The 13,836-nt window shown below is 26.1% G+C and overlaps 1 protein-coding gene across 4 annotated transcripts in view; it reads right to left on the bottom strand.

Annotated features, from left to right (window-relative positions):
- Positions 1 to 817: 817 nt before the first annotated feature.
- The window catches only part of LOC132924644 (homeobox-like protein HDP1), a 190,049-nt gene continuing 177,030 nt past the window's right edge, over positions 818 to 13,836 (bottom strand). The window contains exons 2-11 of one of the 4 annotated variants that reach the window (XM_060989069.1): positions 7,798 to 7,868; positions 7,504 to 7,691; positions 3,565 to 3,758; positions 3,265 to 3,420; positions 3,059 to 3,127; positions 2,655 to 2,831; positions 2,343 to 2,522; positions 2,020 to 2,273; positions 1,782 to 1,942; positions 818 to 1,028 (exon numbers count right to left, since the gene is read on the bottom strand). In XM_060989069.1, coding sequence (XP_060845052.1) covers position 1,028; positions 1,782 to 1,942; positions 2,020 to 2,273; positions 2,343 to 2,522; positions 2,655 to 2,831; positions 3,059 to 3,127; positions 3,265 to 3,420; positions 3,565 to 3,748 — 1,182 coding nt within the window. In that variant the 5' untranslated portion in view covers positions 3,749 to 3,758; positions 7,504 to 7,691; positions 7,798 to 7,868 and the 3' untranslated portion in view covers positions 818 to 1,027. Of the gene's footprint in view, positions 1,029 to 1,781; positions 1,943 to 2,019; positions 2,274 to 2,342; positions 2,523 to 2,654; positions 2,832 to 3,058; positions 3,128 to 3,264; positions 3,421 to 3,564; positions 3,759 to 7,503; positions 8,464 to 13,836 lie in introns of those variants that run through there. The other 3 variants (XM_060989068.1, XM_060989071.1, XM_060989070.1) reach the window with 3 other exon arrangements.

Below are 13,836 nucleotides of genomic sequence, written 5' to 3'. Positions count from 1 at the left end.
TTCATTTAAATTCTGATTTTTGGAATATTTGAAGGTTATTTAATGAACATATCTTCAATTATTTAGATTTTTATACTGTTTATGAAATAATCTGTGCTTCTATGATGATTCAAACTTATTTTTTTTAAATAATAACTATCCCAGATAGCATAAAAACGTTATTTTAACATTTTTATATTATTATTTTTTTTATTTTATCAATAAGAAAACGTTTTTTTTTTCATCAAATTTTGATCAGAAAAATGTTTTTAATATATCAATAAAACGCTATTTGGCCGTCAGAATTACATTATTAAATTATTTTAAATTTTATGACAAGTAAATAATATTTGAATAATATTAATAAAACATACTTTTTTTGATTTAAATTAAATATTATTTTACGGACAATTTATTATTGTTTTATTAGTATCATAAAAAAATCATTATTAAAGTTATACTAATTTAATATTAATTAGATACCATCATAAAAATATTAGTTTTTTAAAAATACCCATAATTTGTAATTCCCAATTTCATTAGATAGTTTACCAAATTTGATTTAATTATATTTTGATCAATTCTAGTAACTGCTCACTATATAATTATTTATTTGAAAAGTTATAAATACATATTCATACAAATTGTATATTTTAATTTCTCACCCCTATGGCTATTAATATACACTTGTATTCATTTTAGCTTTTTGTCTTTCTATAATAAAATCAATTCATTATACCAACTTATTATTACTATTACGGTTAAAGTAAACACATAGATATAGTTAGGACATTTTAATGAAAAATAGAAATAATAATACAAACAATTTAAACTATATTCTGTTTTATTTACTATATACTTATAGATTTAAAAAAGTATGTATAATAAATATATTTATTATATTGTTTGATTGCTTTCTGCATGATTGTGTCTGTTAGTTTTTAATTTACTTTGTTCTCGGAATTTTGCACCTGCAATAAAAATTTTTATTGATTGTTCTACATCTATTGTATTGTAATTTTTAAATTTTCCAATACTTTTAATTGATTCTGAAACAAATAAAATATAATACATTTATTAAATAATAAACATATTATTTAAGAGAAAATTATAACTATATACATTTCTATCTGTTTTTAAATCTCACTAAGCAAAACATAAAAAATTAAATTAAAACTAACCACTGACAATTAAAAGAAATTTAATTTTAATAGAGTTAATTTATAAAGCTATTATATAGTTCAAAATTCTTAAGTTCATCACCATCAATTTTTTGGACAGTTAATTTTAGATTATGCTTTTTATAATAGTGAATCAAAAATTGTATTTAGTAAAACAACAATTTGAGATGACCTATTTATTTGATGATTTTGACAGTGGCAGAATTCATCAATACATTCATATTACAGAATTTATTTATCAACTTAAAATAATAGGTTCAATGTAAAGTAATTGTGTCTATACCTATATTTGGCAATGTTTACACTTAGATTGTACTAAATAACAATTTATGAATCAATATATTCATTTAACAAATCATTATATGTTTATACATACTTAATTAAAACTATTAATTTAATCAATTTACATAATTTTTTTTAAATGAATATTCTTATAGTAATAGATTGTTGTAAGGTAGATTGTAAGACAGCTCAAATGACTATTTTTCATAGTTTGGAAATAAGTGATATAATAAATGAAAATCTTAGAAAAAATTATAAATCTTAGAAAATTTGTAATCTATTACACATAAATTTGATTATTGATGGTTAACCTTACATTATAATAAAAAACATACATACCAAAAATCACTGAACAAAGGGCTAAAGTTGAAAATACTTTTTTTTTGTTTTTGCCCCTTGTAACTATAGCTTTGTAAAAATGAATCATCAAATAAATATCTTAATATAGCACGAGTAGTACTTTGAATAGTACTCCTTACTAAACGCGATAACTCACACACCTAAAGAAAGCATTTTATTAATTTTAAAATATAATTATAGTTATAATAGTGATACATTTTTAAACACTAAAACTTACTATTTTTTTTTTAAAATTATTATCTAAAAGATTGTTTTCAAATGTTGTTAGACTTTCTTCATTTACTATGGGTAAAACAGACATCATAACTTCAAATGTATTCATAGATTCAAAAGAATTGTCATCAATATGTAGTTGCATACGGTTATTACTAATCATAAATAAATTATTCTCCAATTTTTCGATTTTTTCATTCATTGATTTTATTTCATACCATGTGTTTAAGGTTGTACGATTAATTTTGTTTACTTTATCTGCAAAAAATATTTTTTTACCCATTTTTTTAATTATAATTTTTATAAATTCAACACATTGGTACTTACCAATTAATGAATCACTTGTAAAAGATTGCAAACCAGCTGGTGTCAATGGCAGTGGAATATACGGTTCAGTTATTTCTATTGTCGTTGTATCATTAATATTTGTCACTTTAAAAGGTGAAGCCGTCGTTCTAATAATGTTATTTACTATGTCTTCAACATTTTGACTAACATCGGTGTTATCTTTAAAAATAAAAGATGCAAATTAATCACAAGTTCACAGAAAATATTTTTTCAGTTCACAGAAAATATTTTTTCGTATAAACCTAGATATGCAATAAGTATATAATAAATTAAAATAAAATAAAATTTTACCAGCAGCTACTACTATATTATTGTCAACAGATGCAGATTGAAACTCAATAGGCTCTGACATTATATTAAAGTTTGTTTGACTATTATTTGATTGATAATTATGAATAATAAGTGGTGGTGATTCATCAAAATTAAGTTTTCTTTTCGATGATTCGCCTAGACTTGTCTTTTCGATTCCTATAACATATTTGAATACTAAATCATCTACAATATTATTTTAAATTATTGTTGTATGACAAAAAAAAAATAAAAAATAAGCACAACTTATCTATAAGAATATGATTCATCTATTTTAAAGTAATACTTATTTTTACATAATATATTATTCACAAATCAATGACTACATGTCTTTATTTTTGCATACATTTATAACAATAACGTACAATATTACAAAGTATTTTTACCTGAAGGAACTGATGAAGATATATTTGGCATATGTACTTCATCATTATCAGTATCATCAGATGATGAATCTGAAAACAAAATAATTTTAATGCTAGCTAGTATATTACAATATACAATTACATGAGCAAATATATGAAAATAATGTTTTAAATAAAATGAAAACATTAAAATTTGTAATATATTATTATGTAATACTGATACTCACGAGTGAGAGTAGAAGGACTCCACATGCAATTATCTTTCTTATTTGAAAATATTTTCTTTAATTTTCTTCGTTTTTTCACACTTTCATCAACATTGTCAGATAAGTTTGATGTATTTTCTCCTTTTTTTGCTCTATTTCTAGCATCAAGATAATTTTCTAGAAAAAATTTAAAATTGTATCTAATATCTATAAAACAGTGATAGCCTGTGTATAATTAAATTATTATATAATAAATGTTTGTTTCATACTAATTACATTTTAATTTTTGCTATTTTAAATTATCTACTACTAAGTTCTTACCAACATCTTTCCCAATTTTACGAGCTCTTAAAAAATAAAAATCTGTTTTGTTTGGTATAACTTGTTTTTCAATATATTTTTTTTGATTTTTTTTTGGCCACGCGCATGTATTTTTACGATACCAAACTGATGGAACTGCTTCAATAGAGTTATCATTTTCAAAAATAATTACTGACCACATCATGGAATTATATCTATTATAAAAATGAATAGGTGATTAAGTTTATACATATCAATATAACATTATTACATATTACAAATTATAATATTTCATTAATATCCCCTTTAATATCTGAATGTAACACACCTTAAAATGTGTTTCTCATTACCTATAAATATCATATTAAAGATATAATTGAAGGTTTCCTCATGTATGGTAGTGGTTTTCATTTTGGTGGTCACAAATGATAGGTTTAGAGGTTGTCAAAAATAATAGATAAAATGATTTTTCCATATTATTTAAAAATAAAATAAAGAAATTTTTTTTTCTATATTTATACAATAACATGCCAAGGAGTGTGTGTAATCTTAGCTCAAGTATCCCATTAACACATTAATAACAAGTTAAATCGTACATTGTTAAAATTTTATTGATGTATTTTATACTTAAATTTACTGTGAATGCTTAACAATACGTTTTAAAATAATGTTGTATTATAAATTAATCAAAATTGTATACCATATAAATATTTTATCAATAATTAATCAAATTTTGATGAATAAAACAGCGTTATTTTTTTAAGGGTGTCGCATTACAAAAAAATAAAAATTGGAGGGGGTTGCGATCCAAATAAGGTTGAAAACCACTGATGTATGATATAGTTATCTAAAACAATTTTAGTAGTATAGTTCATTTGAATGAGATTGGGTAAAGGGATTGATGGATTATTTAGCCCGTATTCGATTAACAAAACCCTTTATTAACTTCTAAATATTTATTTTACAAAGAATAATAAGCAAATAAATAAAAAAAAAAAAAAAAGATACAGAGTATTTTTATTATAATTGTATAATATAATTAAAAGTATTAAACTGGTTGAAGTGTATTGTATACATATATATAATTTATAATAATAAATAATAATTATATAATTCAAATTACATTTTAGAGTTTAACATATTTTATAGTTTAAAAATGTATCTAGATTTTACAGAGTTTAGAACTGCACTTATTATTTATAACAAGAATGTAATAATGGAAAAACAATTAAATTTTCACCAGAAGGGAAAACACAAACTTTTTTTTTTATATCTTTAATATTAAATAAAATTAATTCATCATTTAATTTATTAACCACATAAATATTTAAACGTGTTGACTCAATTGGTTTTTTAAATAAGGGGAAAGGATTTATAAATTGTTTACATATTATAATAGCTTCATTTTCATTTCCAACTTGAATAATGTTAAAAACTTTAACTATATTGTTATATTTGGTTAAAACATAAGAATCTGCTTCAATATGCGTTTTAAGTGTAAACCTATCGCATTTATAAGTGGTGAATTGTGAATTTATAGTAGTTGCACTATCCAATAATGGACCTTTATTATGGGGCCCGGAAAAATAAAAATCTTTTTTCTCTGTATTATAAGGGATTGAAGCCATTTCATTATATCTATTAATAATTTGTTCCAGTGGCTTATCTGGTTTTCTCAACATTCTTTTCAAAGTACCCATATAGTTTTCAAATGGAAAGGTTGAACATTGATCTAGTTGACCAAAATTAATGTAATCATCACATATATGTGTTAAGCCATGTATATTATGTGAAATTAAATAACTACCATATAAGATTTGAAAGTTTTCAACAAAAGATTCTAATAATTTACGAGCATAATTTATATATTCACTGAAATCTGGGCTTAGTAATATGATCATAGATATACTTAAATTGAGAAAATGTTTCCAATGAGAATCAGATATAACTGGTTTTGTAACTATAGCACCTACATACAACAAAAAAGTACGGAATTCTGTGGCCTTCCACCTATTAACTTGATCAAAACCTCTAGTTTTACGGGCAATTTCACAAGGGATATTAATTTTTAAATTGTTCATTAAAATCGACATTTCATTTATCTTCCATGAAGGATAACGCACTTTAATTGGGCCTTTGATCCATAAATTAATTAGTTTACGGACTGTACCTAGACAAACTAAATGGAGATAGTCCATAGAAAACCCATAAACAACATCAAAATTAGGCAATGTAGCAATTATTGAATTATTTTTAATATGATGATCCTCATTTAACCGTATTATATAATTTTGATGAGTACGTTTGGGGGGACATCTTTCTGGTTTTAAGTATGGAAAACAAACTCTATTTTGAATGTATTCTCCTTCGTGTTCACACCTGGAGCATGAAGAAAAACCAGAATGACCTTTAGTCCTTAAAACATACGATTTTGCGGGGGCGTCGCAACATAATACACTAACACGGAAATCATACATTTTTCCGTTTATTTTAACACCATTTTGCATTAATAATTTAGCTTCTTCAACAAAATCTAAGATAAATTTGTTGCTATCTGACGGTTTATCTTTCCCATGATAAATTCCTACCGGAAAGACACGACCATTTGGACGAATGTAGGCAAGAATTGGCCAAAATTGGTCAGAACTCGATTTGTATAACGGTAAACCATCAATCCCTACAGCAATTTCAATAACAGATGCATTTCTAACATTATCAACCATATTTAATTTTATACCATTTTCAATACCAAAATGGTAGTAAGAACCTGGTTCTATAGTTTTTAATTTAGAAATACCCAAATGTTTATTATTATTTTGCATCAAAGTTCTGGAGTCAAGAGGTAAAGAATCAATAAAACATTTATGTCGTTTTAAAATCTTCAATAACATATTTAAGGCAATTTGAGGTATATTAAATTCTATGGCCCATTTTTTAATTAAACATTTAATATCATCAGATGGCAGGTCTGATGGTTCAAAATTTATATTTTCATCAATTAAATGAGATTTATTATGTTTTTCAGAATGATACATGCTTAAGTTATTTGGTATGATTTGACTATCATTTAAATCATGATGAATAATTATATGACTTGCATTTAATTGATTACTGGAATTTTGGGTTGGTTGGTTGGATAGTAAAAATAATATATTGTCTGAATTAGAATTTAAATGTGAAGTGGTAGTGACATTATCCGATGTACTAGATGTTGACAAAACAGGGTCAACCAAATTTATTGGAACACTATTTTTTAATTCTTCTGCTACCCGCCTTCTTTTGGATCGAACACTCAGATTAAAATTTTTTTGATGAAATGGCATGTTTAAATAATATAAGAGCCGCAAACTGAAAAAAGTATTTTAGAATCAAAACTATTTAATGTTTATTTATTGTTTTAAAAATTCTAAATATGCATAGGGAACAGTTGTTACAGAATTATTAATTTATGTTTTTATTATAGATATTTTTATAATTATTCATTAGGTGTAAATAATAATAAAAAAAAGTCTAATCAAATATCAGTTAGGTAGGTGTTTAATAGTGGGTATTATACAAGAGTACATAATTTATTCTTAAAATAAATAAGCCAAAATTAAAGATAACACCTAAATGATATTAGTAATTGCCAATTGGAACTATTTAGTTATTTTAAAACAATATTACAGTATAATAGGTATCTAGCATGTTTAAAGAGGATGCCAATATTTTACATATGGTAGTCAGTAACTTGATAAACATTAGATATTAACAATAATAACTTTTAAAAACGAGCTTGGGCCATAAACTAGAATTATACCTTTATTATTTTTAATCATTTATAATATATTTAAGAAAAACATTTAATGAAAAAGGTGCCTATGCCAAATTGTTAACGTAAAAATTGAATAAATATAACTGGTACCTATAATACCGTACATTACAAACACGTGGGTAGTAAAATGTAAAGCGGATACTTACAATTTATAAACTTCGGGTTTTTCGAAAATATGTACACATAGACACCGCAATAAGTGCCAATTAATACTGCCAAAGTGCCAACAGTGCACACGAGAAACGAAATGTTATAAATCGTCTGTAGCAAGATCATAGACAACACTATAGTAAGTAATACTAAGTATTATACGGTAAAATAATCGTCACTCAAGCTGGAGACAATAAAACAAAACTTACAGTCACACTAGATAATATAATAATGGTAGGTTATGTTGAAATGTCGAATCATAAAAATAATGATATAAATAATATACGTACCGCCGATACCGGTTTGTTTATCGCAACCGCCACGCTCCGTTCAATTTTCCAACAAAATTTAAAATCCTTAACTAAAAATAGAAAAGTGAATAATAAACACACTGCACTACTGATAATGATCGTTCGTCGCGCTCAGAACCGCAAGAACGGACGAAGATAGAATTATCGTTTCCACTGTTTCCAGTCAATTCTATCGTAGTCCGTGGTCGCGCGAGAACGGCTCAAATGGCCCTTATACGAAAACAAACTATAAGTACATATTATATTCCCAAGGTCATCAGCGAAAACATTCGTCGATCACAACTAAATAGTAAATTATTGCTATAATAAATACGCTATTATATTTTATTAAAAGACGTATAATATTATACAATATAGTCAATATAGCCCAGACTGGTGGTTTTGGGTGTTCAAAAATAGTTATTGTAGGCTGTAGCTATATTGTTATATGTATTACGATTACGACTGTGTATGTGTGTAATGCCTCGAGTCCCTGTCAATGTATACACAATGCCCTATTTCAATGACTGCAATATGGACAATTATATACTTTACATAATGACTAAAACACAGTGGGAAATTATTACGATTTAAAAGATATAAAACAGTTTTTGTTTTCTCAATAATTTACAATTCAATACGAGCACACACACACACACACATATATGTATATATACATAATATATAATGTATATTATATTATTTATATATAATTCAGATTTCAGGTACAATTAAAAATCATATTTTATAATTAGTTTAGTTTTATAATAACATAAAAATCATATGTTCAGAATAATATTTTATTATTTCAATTATTATACCATAATATTAATAAATTCAAAATGAGATTTAGACATTAAGTTTTTGATAGCAAAATAATCATATTTTTAGAATTCTAGTTTATTATTTCAATTATGATATTATAATATTAATAATTTCAAAATATAATTTAGATATTTCGGTTTTGATACTATATTAAACATATTTACAGACTATAATATTATTATTGCTGTTATAATGTCATAATATTATAATATTCAAAATATATTTTAAACAATTCGTTTTTAACAACATAATGATAATTAATTCAGATTATCAATTTATCATCTTGTTTATGATGTTATATTATTAATATTTTTATAATATTATCTTTCAAAATAATTATTTGAAATTTTATTAATATTTTTTTGATATTATTATTTTTGTAATGAAGATATGATATTAATTGGATATTATCATTAGAAAAATGCTATCTGGGATATTTTTTTTTCTTTTCTGGTATACTTATGTGATTTTTTTTTAAATTGTAATATAGGTAGGTATCTAAATGAATGTTCGAAAGAGTAAATTATTCTTAATTATTATATATGCTTAGTATTTACCAAGGACAATAGTCCTTGAAAATTATTTTACAAAATATAAAATAGATGTATTAGGTATTATATTTTGTAGGTATGTATTAAGAGGACGTAGAACCCGCATATGTTGTCTCCGTCTTACACACGTGAGACATAGCAAATTTTCATTCGCCAGTTTCAATATTGTGCTGTAAGTTTTAATATTAGAGTGAACTGACCTATTATAAAATTTAAAAGTTAGATTATTATCTAGGGCCCCACGTAGCCTTTTATTGGTATTATTATTTTTAAGTAAGTTATGATCTTTTTGAAACTGTACATTTTAAAATGATCATAACTTACTTAAAAATAAAAATATCAATAAAAGGCTACGTGGGGCTCTGGATAATAATCTTACTGTGCGGGCCGTGAGCGTATGACCTTGCACTACGCGCACCGGGGCGGTCACCAAAATATTTCACGCGTCACACACACCGACCGACCTGTATAAATTGTGTGTATATAATATGTAAATAGCACTCAACAGGAGGTAGACAGGGTCGCCGAGTAAAACCTGTGAGTGCTAGTATGTAGGTGGTGTGTGAATGTGTGTATATTTGTGGGTGTGTAAACTTAAAACTTTAGAACACAGGTAACTCAAAATAAATGGTAACGCAGTAGAAATTTGGTAAAAGGAATATAGTATAATATGACAATAATTGATAATAAATTTACGGCCCTTTTGGCCCAGCAAATAAAAACTGTATAAGAATGTAATAAATAATAATAATAAGATGCCGGTCTGGCACAACACTGATAAATAATAATATTATATAGCTAAACGCCAAATAGTATTGTATAATAAATTAATTGTAAATAATAATAAAACTCACAATTTATTGTCGTTGCCCGGCTGGCCAGCTGCTACCTAATCTAGCCTATATAAATAATTTCACACACACAATAAATAATATAATATAGTAAGTTAGACGATTCGCGACTACGCATAAGTAAAAAAAGGTGGCGATCAGCGTCTATAAATATAATATTAAAAACTAAAAAGGTGGTGACTAACGCCTATATAAAATATAATAATAAAATACGGCGATTTGCGCTTAGCAATAATACGATTTATAATAAAAAAAGGACGATTCGCGCCTTGTAACTATAGCAAAACAGAAAAAAACGGCACAACGTACCCGATTTTTAATACTTAATATTTTTGCGAACGTCAGTGCTTCCGCGACAACGTACAGTAGAGACTAATTAATAAAAACGGAATTGCGGCGGCCGTGCTAAAATGTGCGCACCGACGAGCCGATACGGCGGAAAATAACACGCCGATACCTATTTTTGCATATTATATAACTCACAGCTGAGTGCTGACACAATTAAATACAAAAATAAAAACAATAATATGATACAAGATAGTGTTTGTGTGCGTGTAAGCCGGTCGGTGGCAGTTATAATATAATATTAATATAATGTAATATAATCAGCGTCGGGTTACCCTACAGGCAAAGTAATCAGGTGATTGGAGCGGCAAATTTGGTACACTTAAATAAAATATATTTACCTATAATATAATATTAAAACTTGAGACGGTGGCAAATGTCTTGCTTGTAGGCGGCAAATAGCTTAATCCTCCACTGAATATAATTATTGCGCCTCAACACTTACCTTTAAATTGTATAATAGGTCAGTTCACTCTAATATCAAAACTAACAGCACAATATTGAAACTGGTGAACGAAAATTTGTTATGTCGCACGTGTGTAAGACGGAGACAACACACGCGGGTACTACTTCCTCTTAAGTCTTAATTAATAAATAATATTATTATTGTTGTTTTTTTCTTCAAAAAGTTAATGGGCTCCACTGAACAGGTTCGTGTGAGGCCCACGAGTTCACAATTTATAATATTAAATTTAATATAAACATTCATGTTAATACGATTTATATTTTAACTGTCTTACAATACGATGAAACTAACTAAAACATGCAATGTAAGTAATAATAAATAAACACTGTATTTGTTTAGAAATCATCAAAATGTTGATGGACAAGCCTCGGTTGTAGGAAAAGGCCTCGTACCAACTAAATGTCAGTGTTTGGAAAGAACGTCGTTTATGAAGCTACATTCACACGTTCACGTTCACGCGTGAATGATACGCGAACGTCACTCGTTTTTTTAAAATTCGAATGTCGACGTGAATGACGTTTATATTTTTAATGAATTTGAACGATTTTTAAGACGTTCAATTTATTTACCATTTAATAAATAAATTGATTATTTTATTTTATCTAATAATATTTTTCTATAATAATTCCTATTATATTTTATTTTATTTGATGAAAAATTATAGAAATTATACCTACGTAAGTTCCACGTTCGATATATAGCAATAATACTATTATGATTTCCATAGTGAATTTGTTATAAATTTGTAAACCTAATCGGCTAATTATAATAAAAATGAATATGTCGTATGGGCTATAGACTATAGTCTATAGTAAGCTTATACTTTATAAAATGTATAAGCTCTTAAGTCTAATTGTGTATAGTGTATGTTTAAGTCAAGTCGTATATGTTTATGGGGTTTTATATTGACTGTAGGTAAACGATTCATAAAAAAAAAATTAACATACCAAATGAACAACCTAATGAACGCATTTAATTTTTAATGAACGTTCCGAACGTTGCTAAGTACCTACATAATACTTTTTTAATTATAATAGTGTAAATTTTATAATTGTAATTTTTAAACAATAAATTTATATTTCAATAATTACGTAACACTTTTATTTTTATTGTTACCTTATTAATAAAATAAATAAAAATTAATTAATTACGTAATTATTGAAATATAAGTTTATTGTATGTGGCGGCTCGTGGCTTGGACGACAGGACGATCGCACGCCCTACTAAAATTAATTAAAAGAAGAAAATTAATTAATTTTTTTAATTCTATATTTTTATTAAGACAATTTTTATAAATTATTATATAATATAATATAATATTTTATTTTTTATAAATATCTGTCGTATGCAAACATTAAATTTGTTTCCCTCAGATACCAGGAGTATATGGGTGGGTACGCATGGACACACGAGCAGTGTCGGGACGACCCAGCAGCGTTGTCCATACAGTAAAATATTAGTGTTTATTTTTTAAATTAACTGTACACGCTCGTCATTGTCGGTTGCTAATCGCCAGTAATCGCTATTGTTAATGTCGATTATCATCTTTAAACATTTTTATTATTTTAAACACATTAATAATATAATAATATATTATCATCTATATTATAATAAACAATAAACGAAGTCTTATAAATGGTAATCGTGTCATTGTACATGCGTGTACATTTGAACTGCAGTCATATATATGCGTTTTTGTCGTTTTTGACGACTGGTAGCGTCGTCCGTGATATAATTATATATTATTATTTCATATTATTATAATATTGTGTATTGTGTTTCATTTTATTATTTTCATTATATTTAATTTGACAATTGGTTATATCTATGGCTAGGGGCATTAATGTATTATATTTACCTATTAGTACTGGCTAGTATAATAAATTAGGTGCATAATATGTTATATAATATTAAAATAAAATAATTTAATAATTGATGTAAAACAATGTTAAATGTATTGTTTTATTAAGTATTATTATAATTCATAATATAAAAGTGTATGTAAATGTACACTATAATAAAAAAGTGTAATATATTTAGTTGGTACAAGGCTTTTTTTCCTATGACGGGATTTTTTTCCGATGAAGTTTTTAGGGACTTTTTTTTAGATTTGGTGTACGATTGGTGTCGAGTGGGTCACCGTGTTGTATGTCTTGAATTTTATGAATTCAAATAATTTAATGATATATTATTGTATTCGAAAAACAATTCAGTAGTGTTTAGTATTTTCAGTATCTTATGAAAAACTTTGTATTACATTTTCAAACTTTAGTTATAAAAATCGCATATTTTACATATTTTAACTACAAAACGGTGCAAATTTTCACGATTTTTATGAATATTATTTTCAAAATTTAAACTTCATATAAGTATATATGAAATTTATATACGGTTTACGGTTTACAATTCAGTTTATATGAAGTATATATCTCTAAGTCACCACTAAATATGTCCATTTTCGTAATACCTTTAGTAGTTTAGTGATGAGCACTATTGAAAAGTTTACACTATTTTAATGATATGCTCGAAGTACAAGTACACATATCATTACAATATAAGTAAATGTAAACCAAATAAAAATTCACTGATTACTATACTATTATGCTATACTCGTTTAAAGAAACCGAGTTATTATAGTATGCGGGTCTCAGTTTTCAGATAACAAATAATTATTGTTAGGTACTATACAATAGTAACAATATTATGTTGGGAAATGCATTCGCATTTCGCATTGTCAAAAAGAACGACACGGACATACCGAAGATAGACTGGCAGGCGGCTTTATCAAAGGCTTTTACGTTTCCAAGAACTACAACTATATCTTCGGCAATTCGGCGTCAAACCCCTTTTCCAGCCACCCATTCTCACTGGCGGCAAGTAAGAAAGCCAGACATCTTATGCCATTACATACGTGACCGTACAATAGGATTTGTCCTTTTTGTCAGTGTTAAAGATTTGTGTTAGGGTTTAGGGGTGACAATCTGGCCGTTATATTTTATTA

Source organism: Rhopalosiphum padi, chromosome 3 (assembly GCF_020882245.1).
Source record: "Rhopalosiphum padi isolate XX-2018 chromosome 3, ASM2088224v1, whole genome shotgun sequence".
Taxonomy (NCBI): domain Eukaryota; kingdom Metazoa; phylum Arthropoda; class Insecta; order Hemiptera; family Aphididae; genus Rhopalosiphum; species Rhopalosiphum padi.
Note: the sequence above shows the minus strand (reverse complement) of the source record. Positions and strands in the feature narration are given on the sequence as shown.